This window comes from Hylobates moloch, unplaced genomic scaffold (genome assembly GCF_009828535.3).
Source record: "Hylobates moloch isolate HMO894 unplaced genomic scaffold, HMol_V3 SCAFFOLD_19, whole genome shotgun sequence".
Classification (NCBI taxonomy): Eukaryota; Metazoa; Chordata; class Mammalia; order Primates; family Hylobatidae; genus Hylobates; species Hylobates moloch.
The window spans coordinates 40616814-40635058 of NW_026652294.1; the positions used below are offsets into that span (position 1 = coordinate 40616814).

Below are 18245 nucleotides of genomic sequence, written 5' to 3' on the forward strand. Positions count from 1 at the left end.
GGGGAAATCTCAAATACTTGTATCTTCTGTTTAATTTTGCTGCAAACCTAAAACTGCTCTAAAAAAAAAAATAGCCTAGTAAAAACAAAAATAGGCCAGGCAAGTTGGATCATGCCTGTAATCTTAGTGCTTTGGGAGGCCAAGGCACGAGGATCACTTGAGGCTGGAGTTTGAGGCCAGCCTGGGCAGCATAGAAAGACCCTATCTCTATGAAAACTTTTTAAAAATTAGCCGGCGTGGTGTCATGCATCTATAGTCCTGGCTACTGGGGAGGCTGAGGCAGGAGAATTGCTTCATCCCAGGTGTTCGTGGTTAAAGTGAGCTGTGGTTGTGCCACTGCACTCCAGCCTGGGTGGCAGAGACCCTGTCTCCAAAATACACACACACACACACACACACACACACACACACGAACATGTGAACACAAAAATGGTATGTGTCAATAAATGCTGATGTGTCAGACATGGTGCAAAACCCCTTCCTTAAATTATGTCATTCGATCTTCATAAACGCCTAATGAGATAGATACCATTTTCATCCCTGCTTTACAGATGAGAAAACTGAGGCTCATAACATTGGAAATCTCCTGGCTCGCAAGTAGTAGAGCTGAGATTTCAACCCAGGCCGACTGGCCCCAGAACCTGTGCACTTGAATGATGTCATCTATAGTTTTAAAAAATTTAGAAATCACACATATGTAGCTTCGAGGCTCTGTTGAACTCCTTACCGCTTGCATCCCCAAGTCCCCAAATAAATGCTAAAATATTCACTCCAGGTTTTGTCTCCTCATAGGCCGAGCCTTCATCTTGTTGTCCTGCTGAGGCACTTTGGAAGTTAGGGATGAGGAGTGGAAGCTGGGGAGCATATAATTCTGGTCCTCGCCGTCACATTCTTGAGCCTTGGTTTCTCTTCTCAATCACAAAATGTCTTTTGAGCCACAACAGGCTAAATTCAGCTTAAAGTAACTTGAAAGGGCATGATATTTGTTTTATAATGTTCAAAATTCATTAAGACACAAACCTATACAGTCACTAGCTATACTGAATGTTTTAAAATCAAATGTCATGGCCGGGCACGGTGGCTCACACCTGTAATCCCATCACTTTGGGAGGCCGAGGCAGGAGGATCACTTCAGGTAAGGAGTTTGAGACCAGCCTGGCCAACATGGCAAAACTCCGTCTCTATTGAAAATACAAAAATTAGCCGGGCATGATGGCGCATGTCTGTAATCCCAGCTACTCAGGTGGCTGAGTCACAAGAATCACTCGAACCCAGGAGGTGGAGGTTGCAGTGAGCCAAGATCATGCCACTGCATGATCAGAGAGAGACTGTCTCAAAAGAATAATAATAATAAATAAAATGTTGCTCATGGACATTTTAAAATTAGAACTTCATAGTGAATACTATGAAACAACCATCATACATTGTCACACCATTTTTCTTTGGGGTGAGTGGTGGGGGACACCCCAGCCTTTGAAGGATACTTTAAATTTTAAATATATTCCCCACTATTGGTAAGATTATGTACTGTATGTTGTAGTTCAGATAATGTAGTCACCAAACAATAAGGAGTCTTTTGTGCTTTCTTGGGGTGTTAAATATGGTTGCTTTGCATTATAAGAATTAAGTTCTGGTGAAAACAGTGGCAGCTGAGGGACTAACATTGCTGAGGCTGTGTTTATACCTTCTACTCTTGACTGCGTTTGAGTGGATGTAAAGGTGTTATTTTATTTATTTATTTATTTATTTATTTTGAGACGGAGGAGTTTCACTCTTGTTGCCCAGGCTGGAGTGCAATGGCACAATCTTGGCTCACTGCAATCTCCGCCTCCCGGGTTCAAGCAATTCTCCTGCCTCGGCCTCCCTAGTAGCTGGGATTACAGGCACCCACCACCATGCCCAGCTAATTTTTTGTTATTTGTAGTAGAGACAGGCTTTCACTATGTTGGCCAGGCTGGTCTTGAACTCCTGACCTCAGGCGATCCACCCACCTTAGCCTCTCAATGTGCTGGGATTAATTTTTTAAATATTCAAAATGCACTGATGGGTTTAGGGAGGAAGGATGGTGAATCCTGTTTGCATCCTGCAGGCCCAGGAGGGTTACTTCCTGGCAAGTGAGCCCATTGTTGGCATTGAATCCCCTTGGGGGTGCATCGTGAGCAGAACCTTCATGAACATCCTCCAGGCAATGTGTGCAGCACTGGCATGACTTTGGCCATCTTTAATTCATCTTTCATTCAGCCTTTTTCTTTTTTTGATTAACATTTAAAAATTTTTTTATTGCCGTAGGTTTTTGGGGAACAGGTGGTATTTGGTTACATGAGTATGTTCTTTAGTGGTGATTTGTGAGATTTTCATGCTTTTTCTTAACACTGTTTCTCCCCCTAGGGAGTGTCAGCTATCAGGTGCCTGAAGATGGGGGGCTTGTTGGTGGGCTCTGGAGCTGGACTGCTGGTCTTCTGTAAAAGCCCTGGCTACAAACCCATCAAGTAAGTTCTGGGCCTCACAGAGTGGGGCTGGGTAGGAACCCACTAACGGGAAGTTTGCTTAAAGCCAGCAACTCGATGATATTGGCAAAGTGATATCTGGTTAAAAAATGTCATCTTGCTGTTAGAATGAGTAGTTGGAATCACAATAGATGGTGGCTTCTTTGCCAATGAAAAGACAAAAGCTTATGTTGAATCAAACCAAAGTAGTCCACTATTACCCAGAGGGACACTGCCCACTTAATAAATACGTAAGTTTGTATTTAGCTGTCACATTGAGCCATGACGAAAGGAATGAGATGTTATAAACGTATCCAACAAATAACCTCCAATGTTAAATGTTCAAAATTGGTTAACTCAATGAAATTTATTATGCAATGGGTACCTATTATGTGCAAAGCATTGTGTTAATCATGCATGTGAATACAATTTATAATAGAAATAGCCAACATTCACCAGCCATTTCTATATGCCAGATACTCTGCTATATATGTTTCTTGGCTCATTTAATTAAAATAAAATGAAACAAAACCTTATTTATTGCCATAACAAGGTGGTTATTCAGCACCTCCTCCAACCAAACCAATGTATTAGATACTATTAATAAAATAAAGAAAAATAAGCTATGGTGTTTGTCTTCCCAGAACTTACAGACTCGTTTGGGGCTAAGGTATGTACACACAAAAGAAGTCACTACCAGACAAGATAGTATATTAGCACATAGTCCAGATAAAGTAAAATATACTATGAATGTTGTAGAAATCAGAGAAGAGGATGACCTTCTTGGGATGGAGAGATCAGGGAGGACAGTTCATAGAGGGATGGGCTTCAACAAAAACCAGATACCCCACACATGTGCTGTATGGCCTCTGCTACCTCCCAGGAAGCCAGGGGTAGTTGCACACACGTTGTAGAAATGAACACCAGCTGTCTTCATTCCAAGAAATCTGTGTTGAACATTCATGGTGTACCAGGCATCATTCTAGGTGCTTAGGATATCTCAGTGAATAAAACAAAAAAGATGAAAAAAAAAATCCCTGCCCTCATGGAGCTTACATTCTAGCAGGAAGGAAAAGGCAATAAATAAGAAACAAAATAAACAAGGAAAGTACATAGTATTAGAGGGTGATAGGTATAATGGAGAAAAATGAAGTAGGATGTAGAGTAAGGGGATTACGGTTTGAATAGAAGCAGGGAGGCCAGGTGCAGTGGCTCACGCCTGCAATCCCAGCACTTTGGGAGGTCGAGGCAAGTGGATCACTTGAGCCCAGGAATTCCAGACCAGCCTGGGCAACACACTGAAATCTCATCTCTACAAAAAATAAAAAAAATTAGACAGATGTGGTGGCACACACCTGTAGTCCCGGCTACTCAGGAGGCTGAAGCGGGAGGATCGATTGAGGTTGATCAATCGGCCTCAAGGTTGAGGCTGGAGTGAGCCATGATCACGGCACTGCACTCAGCCTGGGTGACAGAGGGAGACCTTGTCTAAATTTTTTTTATTATAAAGAAGCAGTGTATACACTGCCATTTTAAATTCAATGGTCAAGGTAGGGCTTAGTGAGAATCGTTTGGACCAATTTCATGCCTGTATGAAAGCGAATGAGGGAGGGAGGATACTTTAGAACAATATTGGAAGCCTTCCAGGTTATTATACATGCTCAAGTTTGAAAGCCACAGCCCCAGAGAATGCTGAGAGCAGCATTTCATTGGGAGCCTGGTGCCTGGACAACCTCATGGAATAGACACTTATAAAACCTGGAATCTGATTTCTGGAGACAGAGAGAGAGAGAGATCCTCTCTTAATTTACAACTGAACCTGAATCCTAATACAAGTGAGATGGGGAAGAGGAATGATGAGAAGCTTAACCTTAAGATAGAAAAAACCAAGAAAGGAAAGAAATAGCATCCAAGTATTATCAATAATACAAGATGCAAGAAATAAAATCAAGCAAAAAAAAAAACTATATTGGGTTGTCTCTGGATGTATGAAGTGAATATAGAAAATTAACCCTCTAATTTTTTAACCCCTCATTTTTAATGTGCATATGATCCTATTATGATGAAGATAAACTCCAAGTAATTATTACAAGGTTTGTGCTATCACTGTTTCCAAAATAACCCTGTGTGACAGTGCAGACTTAAATCAGATACAGTGATTTCCACCTCCTGAGCTTTTTGTAGATTGAAAAGGCAGCTCACATGAGAAGTCATGGAGACTAGAAAGGGAAGATGTATGATCAAAACGGACAGCTCCAGTGCCAAGATCTGTCCTTTCCCCATGTTTTTTTTTGAGATGGAGTCTCGCTCTGTCACCCAGGCTAGAGCGCAGTCGCGCAATCTCAGCTCACTGCAACCTCTGCCTCCCGGGTTCAAGAGATTCTCCTGCCTCAGCCTCCTGAGTAGCTGGGATTACAGGTGCCTGCCACCATGCCCAGCTAATTTTTTTTTTTTTGTATTTTCAGTAGAGATGGGGTTTCACCATGTTGGCCAGGCTGGTCTCAAACTCCTGACCTCAGATGATCCACCCGCCTTGGCCTCCCAAAGTGCTAGGATTACAGGTGTGAGCCACCGTGCTTAGCCTGTTCTTCCCCTTTTATCCCTAGGCTTCATTTTGTCTTCCGAAGGTCCCAGATGCCAATAGCCAGTATTTCTTGGTTGTCATCTGTGGCCTAGCGTACCTTACCTTCACTGCAACCTCTATAAAGGAGAAATTATTCTGTAGTTGAGTAAACTGAGGCCAGAGGCTTCTGACAACTTGTCCAGAGTCACAGACCTCTAGTTAGTGCAGGAACTGAGATTTAACTTGTCATCTGCCTTTCTTCATTAACTGCTCTGTGTCCCACCAATAAACCTCTAAAACACTGTATTTCCCATGCTGGCTTCTTGCACAAGAACCTGCATTGAATTCTTCATTGTCCAAACTAAACTAGTTACAGAGAGAGGCTGTATCCTGGGGCCTCATTCGCCTCATTCATGTATATACTTTTTTTTTTTTTAAGTTCATACTCATTATAAAGGGAAGAGGGAGAAATCTGAAATGCAGAAGAGGAAAAGCCAATTCCTAAAGGTTCTGGCAAAGACAACCTTTTTTTTTCTTTTTGAGACAGAGTCTCACTCTGTTACGCAAGATAGAGGGCAGGGATAAGATTGTGACTCACTGCAGCTTCCAACTCCTGGGCTCAAGTGACTCCCAAGTAGCTGGGACTATAGGTGCGCACCACCACACCTGGCTAATTTATTTTATTTTATTTTTTAATTTTAGAGACAGGGTCTTGCCATGTTGCCCAGGCTAGTCTCAAACTCCTGGCCTCAAGTGGTCCTCCTTGCCTAGGCCGTCCAAAGTGCTGGAATTACAGGCATGAACCACTGTACAAGCTCTGAAATGATTTTACTTATAAATAAAATTTTGTATTCTAATTTTTTACTTAATGCAAGCATCATAAACATTTTCAGTATTATGATGTAATCTTTTTATTATGGTAACATATATACATACTACATAATCTTTTAAATGTTTTTTGGGCAAATATTCTACGAAGCTGATGTTCCATAGATCATTTAAGTATTCCATTACAACTGGACATTTAGGTTGTTTCCAAGCTTTTACTCTTTCAGATAGGGTTATCATAGCATCCTTTGACATAAAACATCTTCCCCCTGATTTTAAGATTATTTTTCAGAAGTGGAATTAATAAAGGGCTTAGTTGCTGTGGTCATTTGTACCCATATGCCTGCCTGGAATATTCCCTCTACCCAAATCCTGCCTGCGTTGCACAACCCATGTCAAAACGTTATCTCACTGAAGAATCTTCCCTGACTACTTTAACCTATGCTGACCTATGCCCACCAACTTGTGAGTAACTCCTGCCTTTTCAACTGTGTCACTTCTGTGAGGGCATTCCGAAATTATGTGCCTGATTGGTATCCTCTGCCATGCTTCGGATGATTCATAACTACTTACTGGCTGAGTGAATCTACTTTACTTTTGTGCTTCTCCCTAAAGGAAGATTCAGTTACAAGGCGGCATCACTTCTATCACACTTCGAGGAGAAGGACACCAGTTTTTCGTAGGAACAGAAGAATCGCACATTTATCGTGTCAGCTTCACGGATTTCAAAGAGACTCTCATAGTGACTTGTCACTTTGATGCTGTCGAGGATATTGTCTTTCCATTGTGAGTAGAAGAAAAAAAGAAGAATGTGGAAATTTGATGCAGTATGCAAGGGCATTCAATTTTATGAATGCATTTTCAATATCAATGAACATAGTTTCGATTTTTTCTCCTTACATTTTTCTAATGTGGTGAATTATTTTAAGAGACTTTGCATTGTCTTCGCCATGCAATTATATTAGCTTTCCAATTCAAATTTGAGTTTCTTTAGAATATTGACTTTTCTGATAAACCCCTCCTGGAAAGGGTAAGTATCTGACAAAACCTTTCTGTTTTCCTAATGCCATCTGGAAAAAGCTTAGTACAGACAGTCCCTGACTTATGATTTTTTTATTTTATGATGGTGTAAAAGCAAAATGTATTCAGTAGAAACTATACTTCAAGTACCCATACAACTATTTTGTTTTTCCCTTTCAGTATAGTATTCAATAAATTACATGAGATATTCAACACTTTATCATAAAATAGGATTTGTGTTAGATGATTTTGCCCAGCTACAGGCTAGTGGATGTGTTCTGGGTATGTTTAAGGTAGGCTGAGCTAAGTTAGGATGTTCAGCAGGTTAGGTGTATTAAATGCATTTTCGACTTAGGATATTTTCAATTACATTGGGTTTATCAGGCACATAGTCCCATCGTAAGACCAGAAGTATGTGTGGTACCTGTTTTCAAACTTCTTTCCTGTCATTTGTTTGTACCTCTTGAGGTCTTCTAGATTTGGCAGGCTTCATGGTGGTGGGCATTACGAGGGCTTCTGGATCTAGCTGCTGTATTTCTTGGTAAATCTCACCTTGCACAAGTAAAACAAATAACTACCAGCAGTTTTGCTATCAAAAGGAGCTTCAGTCGGATGTTCTGGTATTTGATTTTGTAACACATTTTGTCTTTGGTGAGATTCATTTCATGAAGTTGGTCAGTTTTTGCTCTGAACTTCCTCAGTACTTAGCTTGAGTTTACAATACTCAACTTTCAGCAAGACTTATATTCAGATCTCAGTTTTTGTTTTGTTTTGTTTTTTGTTTTTTGGAGGTTTTGTTTGTTTATTTTTGAGGCGGAGTCTTGCTCTGTCACCCAGGCTGGAGTGCAGTGGTGGGATTTCGACTCACTGCAACCTCCGCCTCCCGGAATCAAGCGATTCTCCTGTCTCAGCCTCCTGAGTAGCTAGGATTACAGGCATGCGCCACCACGCCTGGCTAATTTTTTATATTTTTGGTAGAAATGGGGTTTAACCTTGTTGGCCAGGCTGATCTTGAACTCCTGACTTCAAGTGATCCACCCGCCTCGGCCTCCCAAAGTGCTGGGATTACAGGCATGAGCCACCGCGCCCGGCCTCAGACCTCAGTTTTTGAGATCATGAGCTGTATGTAGTTTTGGTTCCCTGAATCCCTGTGATTAGGTCTTTCCACGTATTTCCAACAGTGAAAATGGCTGGTGCTTTCCCACTAGGTGAATCTTTATTTGCAAGTTGGTCATTTTCTTTTGGTTTCACCTTTTCCCCTCTTTTCTTTTTATAAGCAGTTTAGTAGAATTAATCTGTAAAACTGTTTGGCCCTGGTGCTTTTTTTAGGGTAGATTTTAAACTATCTTTTCAATTGCTTATATAGTTATTGATCTGTTCGGGTTTTGCATCTCTTTCTTTTCCTTTTCCTTTTCTTTTTCTTTCTTTTTTTTTTTTTTTGAGACTGAATCTCACTCTGTTGCCATGCTGGAGTGCAGTGGCATGATCTCGGCTCACTGCAACCTCCGCCTCCCGGGTTCAAGCAATTCTCCTGCCTCAGCCTCCCAGGTAGCTGGGATTACAGGTGTGCGCCATCGTGCCCATCTAATTTTTATATTTTTAGTAGAGATGGGGTTTCACTATGTTGGCCAGGCTGATCGCGAGCTCCTGACCTCAGGTGATCCACCCGCCTCGGCCTCCCAAAGTGCTGGGATTACAGGCATGAGCCACCACGCCTGGCCTCTCAAAATATTTCTCTTGCCATCAATTTAACTTAGTCTGATATTAAGATTAACACATCTTCATTCTTTTAAAATAACATTTACTAATTAGGTATTTTTGCTATAATGTAATAAATGAATTCATTGGAAAACCTAAACTTCATGTACAAAAAAAAAAAAAAAAAAAAGGACTTCTGGGAAAAATCGAATTAAGCCAGGATTTCTCAACCTCCGCACTATTGACATTTTGAGTTAGATAACTTGATATTGTGGATGCTATTCTGTGCGTTAAAGGATGTTTGGCAGCATCCTGGGTCTCTACCCATCAGATGCGAGTAGCAGCTCCTTCCCTGCAATTATGACAACCAAAAAACGTCCCCAGACCTGCCAAACTTCCCCTGGTGGCAAAATTACCCCTAGCTGAGAGTCACTGGGGTTAGGCCAGACCTCTTAAAACTGATGCAATTTTGTAATCAGAGCACAAACCAGTCACAATTTTAATAAACTATTAGCACAGTTAGAAAGGGTTTATTAAATTCCTAATAAGTAAAGAAATACTGCAGTAAATATAGGACTTCACCTTTTAATAAGTGAGGGTGACTTTCTAAATGGAGATTTAAGAAGACTTGAGGCTGCTGAGTTGTGGAGATGAACTAAACTAAGAGGAAGAACATAGAATAAATGTATGGTGCTGCATTCTTCCTTTACTTGCTAATTTAGTTGTGTTAATGTTCTTTGTTTTCAGTTGCTATTACTTTATATACCAAAGCATTATTATACTGAGATAAATCATGCATGAACCAGTGAAACTTCTGTAATATTCAGTTAAGTTGGTGCAAAAATAATTGCGGTTTTACTATCATTTGCCTTTTTACCAATTGCATGTAAGCTACTATTCATTATAGAAACGTGCATTGTAGCAAAAGAGAGTGTATTGTCTTTTTTCAACTCTTTATTTTCAACCTATTAGTGTTTAGTTTTAGGTAAGTCTTAGTCTTTTAATAGAATTTAATTCATTAATACTTATTATTATCTGATAAGTTTATAGATTTTTCTATTTAACATGTTTACTTTTTTTGTCTTTTCTTGTAGTCATCATGTTTTCTTTGGTTCTGTTTTAACCTTTGCTGCATACAACTTGGAAACTGTCTACTTTATTTGTATTCATTTAGTGGTTACCCTTGAATTTTTTTTTTTTCTTTTAGGAGATGAGGTCTTGCTCTGTCACCCAGGCTAGAGCACAGTGATACAATCATAGCTCACTGCAACCTAGAACTCCTGGGGTTAAGCAATCCTCCTGCCTTAACCTCTGGAGTAGCTGGGACTACGGGCATGCACCACCATGCTCAGCTAATTAAAAAAAAAATTTTTTTTTTTCCAGAAACAGGGCCTCACTATGTTGCCCAAGCTGGTTTCCAACTGCCATCCTCAAGCAATCCTCCTACCTTGGCCTCCCAGAGCACAGGCCTCTCAGATTATAGGCATGAGCCACTGCAGTCAACCTCTAAATTTTTAATATACATATTTAAATACAGTTTTTCATCAAAGACTACAGTTAACCAATGTTTGTATCCAATCTGCCAAAAAGGCAAGAGTCTCAGCATATTTTTATTTTCACCTTTCCTCCACCATGTCCTATGTTGAAATTATTTGGAAATTCTAGATCTTTGCTTTTATCAGTCTCCCTCTCTCTCTTTTCTTTTTTTTTTTTTTTAAACACATCAGTCCCCTTGGATTCTTTTTTATTTTTATTTTTGGAATTCTTTCAGAAACAATCTATGTGTACAGAAAATTTGGTCTCAGCCAGGTGCAGTGGCTCATGCCTGTAATCACAGCACTTTGAGAGACTGAGGCAGGAGGAAAACTTAAGCCTGGGAGTTTGAGACTAGCTTGGGCAAGATGGTGAGACACTCTCTCCTCATCTTTACAAAACTAAATGGACATGTTGGTGGCACTGCTTCTAGTCCCAGCTACTCGGGAGGCTAAGGTGGGAGGAAGTTTGAGGCTACCATGAGCTACAATCACACCAGTGCATGCCAGCCTGGGTGACAGAGTGAGACCTGTTTCTATTTAAAAAAAAAAAAAAAGAAGAAGATGATGATGATGAAAAGAAAAAACAAAAAAAGAAAATTTGGTCCCTGCTTACCTGAAAATACATTTGTTTTACCCTCAGACTTGAATAAGTTTGGTGCAGTATAAAAAGAATTTTAATGGAGTTTGTATTGATGTATATAACATATATGCAAAATACATAAATCATAAATAAGCACCTCAGTGATTTATCACACCTATATGACTACCACCTTGGTAAAGCAATAGAACATTTTTATCATCTGCCAAACACCCCTTCCAATCACTACCCTCACCCTCCTACTTAATCACTACCTGAACTTCTAGTCTCATGGATTAGTTTTACCTGCTTTTGAACTTTATGTAAATAGAATATTTCAATATGTACTTTGGAGATCTTTTTTCTTCTCTGTGGAAGCTTTTAATGTAGTTAGTGTCATACAGATCTTCTTCTTATTGATTTTTAGTCCACTTGTATTGTCAGTTACCGAGAAAAATGTTAAGGTCTCAAGCAATGAATGTAGAGTTCCACCTTTATTTCTCACAGTTTTTGTTTTGCATATCTTAAAGCTCTATTATTAGGTGCTGTTAATTATTTGTTATGTCTTTTTGCTGTATTGACATTTTTATTAAAGTGTTCCTCTTTGTCTCTAGTAATTCTCTTTGATTTGAAGTAACTTTGTATAATTTTAATGTACTCATTACAGCTTTCTTATGCTTACTCTTAGCATGATATATCTTTTTTTAACCCTTTTATTTTTCCATGTGTCTTTATATTTAAAGTACATCTCTTGAAACAGCATATACTTGGTTTTTACTTCTCTATCCATTCTGATAATCTCTGCTTTTATTTGGAATGTTTAATCCATTTACATTTAATATAATCTTTCATATGTTTGTATTAAATCTTTATACAAACTCCATCAAACTCCATCAATGCAATATCATAATTTTTGCTTTAAAGAATCATAAACATTTTCAAGAAATTAAGAGAAGAAAAATTTAAAATGTCTTGTGTGCTTACTTATATATTTGACTATTTCTGATGGTCTTCATTCTTTCTTATATATCTAAATTGCCATCTGTTATCTTTTTCCTCTCTAAAGAACTTTGCTTAGCATTTTTTTTTTTTTTTTAAAGAGACAGGGTTTCACTCTGTTGCCCAGGATGGAGTGAAGTGTCTATTCACAGGCATGATCATAGCACACTGCAGCCTAAACACCTGGTCTCAAGTGATCCTCCTGCCTCAGCCTCCTGAGTAGCTGGGACTACAGGTGCATGCCATTTTGCCTGGTTCATTTAACACCTTTTTAAAAGTATAAGCCTCTAATGAATAATTATCTAAGTTTTTATTTATCTGGAAACTATTTTTTAGCCTTTATTTTTGAAGAAAGTTTCACTGGTTACAGAATTCTTGCCCGATTGTTTTCTATTTATTCATTAGTTTGAATACATCATTCCAGACTTTCTAATGAGAAGTCATTCTGTATTCTTATGATTTTCTTCTTTATAATATGTCATTTTTCTGTTTACATTTCAATATTTTTTCTTTGCTTTTGTCTTTCATCAGTTTGACTGTGATTTGTCTTTCTCTTTGTGTTTATCCTTTCTTAGCATTTGCTAAACTTTTTGAATCTATAAGCTGATATTTTCCACCAAATTGAGAAGTTTTTCAGCCATTGTTCCTTAAGAATTTTCATCTTTTCTCACTTCTGTTCCCCTGAGATTCGAATTATCTGTGTTTAGTAATTTGAGATTTTCCCACAGATCTTTAGGCTGTTCATTTTTCTTCAATTTTTTTGTCTTTTTAAAATTATGTAATCTCTATTAAATCTACCTTCCAGTTTACAGATTTTTTTTACCATCTCCAATCTGTCGTTGAGTCCACCTAGTAAATTTATTTTAGTTATTGTACTTCTTACCCATAGAAAAATATATAATTGCTATAAGGTATATAATTATAATATTACATATATAGTTTCTATTTCTCAGTTCAGATTACCTATCTGTTCACTTATTGATATGATAGTTTCCTTTAATATTTTGAATGTATTTTTAAATAGCTCCTTTAAAGTTTTTGTCTGCTAATCTAGTATCTGGGTCTACTTGGAGTCAGTTGCTTCTGACTCTGCCTTTTTTCTGAGTCACATTTTCCTATTTCTTTGCATGTCTGATAATTTTGTTGTTGTTGTTGAAAACTCAGTATTATATAGAATACACTACAGCAACTCTGTTCTCTGAAGATTGTTGGCATGGACTCAAACTGCAAATTTTGCCTCCCCATAGTATACATCAGCTGTTATTCTCATGACTTCCCACTGCTGCTTTTTTAGCCTGGCCTTGGGTTCTTCTGTGGGCTTGCGTTATTTGGCAGTCACCCAAGGGTTTATGCAGAGATGAAGCTCATCCTTTCCATGATTTCCTTTCTTTTAGTGACTTCTCCCTATTTTCCAAATGTTCTGTTAACCTCAAGCTCTGACACTTGAAGCCTGCGAGGTTCAGCTTCCTGCCATGCAAGCTGAGCTCAGTTGGGGAATGTATTTAGTTAAAAAGGCAAGCAAACAAAAAACAAACAAACAAAAAATCTCTCCGATTGACCCCATGTAGCTGTCTTTAAAAGTAGAATCCTTAAAAAAAAAATCAATTAAAAAAAAAAAAAAACAGTGGAATCCTCTCTGGCCTCTGCCTGATTGTTCTTTCTCTTGGTATTCCTCCCATACATGTATAATTTAGCTACCCAACAGAGATTTGGGCAGTGTTTACAACCAGAATTTACATCTTATTCTTGTGGTTCTCTTGCCATTAGGTTATTCCCCCTTTAAATTCCAGCTGATTTTCTAGCCCTCAACTCTGATCTCTAGCATTGTTAGCTGGTAAGGCTATGGTTTTTCTGCCACCTTTTTCTACAGCCACCACAGCTGTGGGAGTTGAAGGCTCCCACATGTGAGAAAGCCACACGCTAACAATTCTCAACCCTTTCCAGTTGCACTCTTAGAAGAGCAAATTCTTCTTGATTTCTATCTACTTTTAGAGGTTTTTAGTGTTACTAAGATTTTTGTTATTGCTGTTAATTCATCCGGTTTTTCTCATTGTTATTTGTGAGGAAATGTGGGTGAACCAGTTCAGTGCTCCAGCCTTACAAGATGAACTCTCTGCTTATACTTTTGAGCTCAGGTTTTCTCTACAGATCTTATCTGGCTCATTTCTATTTATCCATAATGTTTCTGACCTATGCGGTGATACTCTTTCCTGCTTTCCTATATTGTTAAGGGCAAAATTATGTGCATCTATACCTACATCTATATCTATAAATATCTTCATTTCATGGGATTTTAGGTGGGAGAGAGGGAGCACATGGGCTTGGTACCTCATCGTGATCCAATCAATTGGGTTCTTTCTGGAACTTAACCTCTCAGACCCTAAACTAAGAACGATCTACCACTTGAATGGTTCAGTTTTGAACTAGGCTTGACTGCCAAGGAAGTGGATAGGCCATCAAGGGTAGAGAGTTTGGAAGAAAGTTCTTTTTTTTGAGATGGAGTTTTGTTCTTTTTGCCCAGGCTGGAGTGCAATGGCACGATCTCAGCTCACTGCAACCTCCGCCTCCTGGGTTCAAGCGATTCTCCTTCCTCAGCCTCCCAAGTAGCTGGGACTACAGGCGCATACCACCACACCCGGCTAATTTTTGTATTTTTAGTAGAGACAGGGTTTCGCCATGTTGGCCAGGCTGTTCTCAAACTCCTGACCTCAGGTGATCCACTCACCTTGGCCCTCCCAAGGTGCTGGGATTACAGGCATGAGCCACTGCGCGTGGCCTGGAAATTTCTTTAGGGGCATTCATTTCATGATATTTGATTTTCATGAGTGGTCCATGAGTACACCTCTTTAAGAACTTACTTCCCTCAGAGGAGGAGCTCATTCACCGAAAGCATTATCTAATATAACTATCTCTAATTTTTAAATAAATATTAACATTCTAGTGTTGACTTGATTTATGTTAATCAAGACTGTCTGGCAAGAAGCCCCATCACATCTGCTGTCTCATTCCAGTACTTACTCTTTCTAACTAAGTAGTCCATAATCATAACTGTAACACTAAGCCCCAATGTTAAATGTGGAAGGGATCCACTTATTTTTTAATTCTAAAGTGAGTAGGTCTTAAGAGAAAAGGACTCTTTTTTGAAATGTGTTCATGAAAAAATGTAGACATTGCTTGAGATGTACTGAAATCTAAAAATTAGCTTCAGTCTCCACAGAGACAAGCTAGAAATTTATACTTATAAACCAAATGGTCTTCATTGTACCCCAATATTACTCCTTTTTCTTATTCAAATTGGAATAATCTGTAATCTTTTGACATATTGGTGATTTACATTGTATTTAGAGGTTGCCTGTTTTTTTTTTTTTTTGAGCTTGACAGACTAAAGAAGGGTTTTGGGTTATCTGCAAACTTGAATTCTGGCATCATTGTCTTTTTCTTTTTGAAAATTTTAATAAGATTGTCTACTTGGCTGGGCACAGTGGCTCATGGCTGTAATCCCAGCACTTTGGGAGGCCAACGCGGGTGGATCACCTGAGGTCAGGAGTTTGAGACTAGCCTGGCCAACATGGTGAAACCCCGTCTCTACTAAAAATACAAAAAATTAGCCAGACATGGTGGCACATACCTGTAATCCCAGCTACTTGGGAGGCTGAGGCAGGAGAATTGCTTGAACACAGGAGGTGGAGTGAGCCAAGATCGGACCATTGCACTCCAGCCCAGGCAACACAGCAAGACTCCATCTCAAAAATAAATAAATAAATAAATAAATAAATAAATAAATATTGTCTACTTTACAGGAAAGGGTTTGTTTATTCTCTTTTAATACAAGTAATCCAAGGGTGTATTTATCTCAAGAAATGTTATAGGTGTCGACTTATCTCCAAACTCAGGTAATATACATTAAATATGTACAGCTTTTTGTTTGTCAATCATACCTCAATAAAGTGGTTTTTATTTTATTTCATTTTATTTTTAGAGGCAAGTTCTCTTGTCTCACTCTGTCATCCAGGCTGGAGTGCAGTGGCACGATCATAGCTCAATGTAGTCTCCAACCCCTGGGCTCAAGAGATCTTCCTTCCTCAGCCTCCTAAGAAGCTAGGACCACAGGCATGCATCACTACACCCAACTAATTTTTATATATTTTTATTTTTTGTGGAGGCAGGGTCTCACTATGTTGCCCAGGCTGGTCTTGAACTCCTGGCCTCAAGTCATGGGATCCTCCTTTCTTGGCCTCCCAAAGTGCTGGGATTACAGGTGTGAGCCACCACATCGGGCCTCAATAAAGTAGTTTTATAGAAAAGACAAATGTTACTTACTATCCTCCAGTCTACCAAGACTTTGTGAGAATTTTAAATTGGATAATTCTTTTTGAGCAACTTTGTCCCAACCCTTCCTAAAGAGAAAGGACTACAAAAGATGGTCCACAGATGATTAGAGGGCATTAAATACCGTTTTACACAAGATGTTTCAAATGGTCTGTAAGACAATCATCAAGCCTTCAGATAATAAATGGCATCCTTCCCTATATTCTTTTTTTTTTTTTTTTTTTTTTTTGAGATGGAGCCTGGCTCTGTCACCCAGGCTGGAGTGCAGTGGCCCGATCTTGGCTCATTGCAACCTCTGCCTCCCAGGTTCAAGCGATTCTCCTGCCTCAGCCTCCTGAGTAGCTGGGATTACAGGCATGCACCACCATATCCGGCTAATTTTTGTATTTTTAGTAGAAACGGGGTTTCACCATGTTGGTCAGGCTGGTCTCAAACTCCTGACCTCGTGATCTGCCCCCCTGGCCTCCCAAAATGCTGAGATTACAGGTTTGAGCCACCACGCCCAGCCTTTCCGTATATTCTTGTGAAACACATTTTGGTGTCAAATATGCATCTGGGAAACTGCGTCTTTTATGGTTGCATCTCTTGATGGCTTCCTTGCAGTGGCACTGCTGAGCTATTTGCAACCTGTGCCAAGAAGGACATCAGGGTGTGGCACACATCATCCAACAGGGAGCTGCTGCGGATCACTGTGCCCAACATGACCTGCCACAGCATCGACTTCATGAGGGACGGCAAGAGCATCATTTCAGGTAACGTCCACATGTCAAGATCTGGCTTGGGGCTCTAGCTCCGGTTTTAATTCTTGTCACTCTCCTCCCATACTAGTCTCTACGCGTGGATAACCTAGAACAGCCTCCCACTGTCCACCCCCTTTTTGCTTCTAATCTAGCCTCTCTTTGGAGTTTCCTTCCAGCTGGGAGACTTTCTGAGCTAGGAAGGACCAAATAGCAATTTCTCCTCTCCCACATTGCTGCATATAGCGTGTATCTTTCTCTCTAGTAGGAAAATTTAGAAATTCAATTTTGAAAAGGATTTTGTGGCCTCAGTGAGGTCAGGGCCCCCATTTGAGGAATCTTTTTGTTGTGTAAGAGATAAAAACCTGACTCAAACGAAGTGATGCCTCAAAAGGAATTTATTTTTAACTCAATTTATTATTTTATGCCAAAGTCATTTAGCATAAATTATAGGCAGCATGATATTCCACCTCTAAAGACTTCAGCATGTATCTCTAAAAATATTTTCCTTTAAAACAGTAATGTCTTAGTATTGTTTTATGCTGAATCTATCTGCAAATCTCCCCAGTGCTCAGAAAGTACATATACTGCTTCACATCAATGAAAAGTTCAGTGGATCTTTAGGGACAGCTATTAAAATGGTGACACCAGAAACCCATCTCACCCCTCTTTTCTTTCTTGCTTGCTTGTTTGCTTGTTTTTTTGTTTTTTGTTTTTTTTTTTCTGAGACGGAGTTTCACTCTTGTTGCCCAAGCTGGAGTGCAATGGCGCGATCTAGGCTCACTGCAACCTCTGCCTCGCAGGTTCAAGCGATTTCCTGCCTCAGCCTCCAGAGTAGCTGGGATTACAGGCACCCGCCTGCCTCAGCCTCCCAAGTAGCTGGGACTACAGGCGTGCACCACCATGATCAGCTACTTTTTGTATTTTTAGTAAAAACGGGTTTTCACCATGTTAGCCAAGCTGGTCTTGAACTCCTGACCTCAGGCAATCCACCCGCCTCGTCCTCCCAAAGTGCTGGGATTACAGGTGTGAGCCACCACGCCCGGTCCTCACTCCTCTTTTCTTGGCCCTGTCTCCTTGTTAGCGTCCCCACCCGACCCTGCGCTTGTCTTCTCCACATGGTGCTGCCAGGAGCTCTGGGCTTACCTTACATCTAGAGTGAACACGGCTCAGGACAGAAATCTTGGAGGCCTCACTGCCTCCCCTTTTTCTCTTATGCCCACATCCACATCCCCTGATGATGCTCATTTCAAAGTACATCCAAGGTCCCTCACTCCTCATTATCTCCCCGCTTATCCTAGCCACCAGCATCTCTCCCCTAGATTGCTCTCATACCTTCCTACCAGGTCTCCTTGCTTCTCTTCTCACCCAGCATACTTTCCCACAGTCTGTTTTCGACACAGAAGCCAGAAGCCAGAAGCCAGAGGTCTGTTTTAAAATGTAAGTCAGGGCCAGGCGCAGTGGCTGACGCCT

At 39.9% G+C, this 18245-nt stretch overlaps 1 protein-coding gene across 5 annotated transcripts in view; it reads left to right on the forward strand.

The window, feature by feature from the left end:
- Window positions 1-18245, forward strand: part of CFAP52 (cilia and flagella associated protein 52) — a 66102-nt gene that overhangs the window by 34651 nt on the left and 13206 nt on the right. For all 5 annotated transcript variants that reach the window (XM_058431547.1, XM_058431548.1, XM_058431550.1 and 2 more), the window contains 3 exons: window positions 2389-2489; window positions 6493-6663; window positions 16639-16787. In XM_058431547.1, coding sequence (XP_058287530.1) covers window positions 2389-2489; window positions 6493-6663; window positions 16639-16787 — 421 coding nt within the window. The remainder of the gene's footprint in view (window positions 1-2388; window positions 2490-6492; window positions 6664-16638; window positions 16788-18245) is intronic.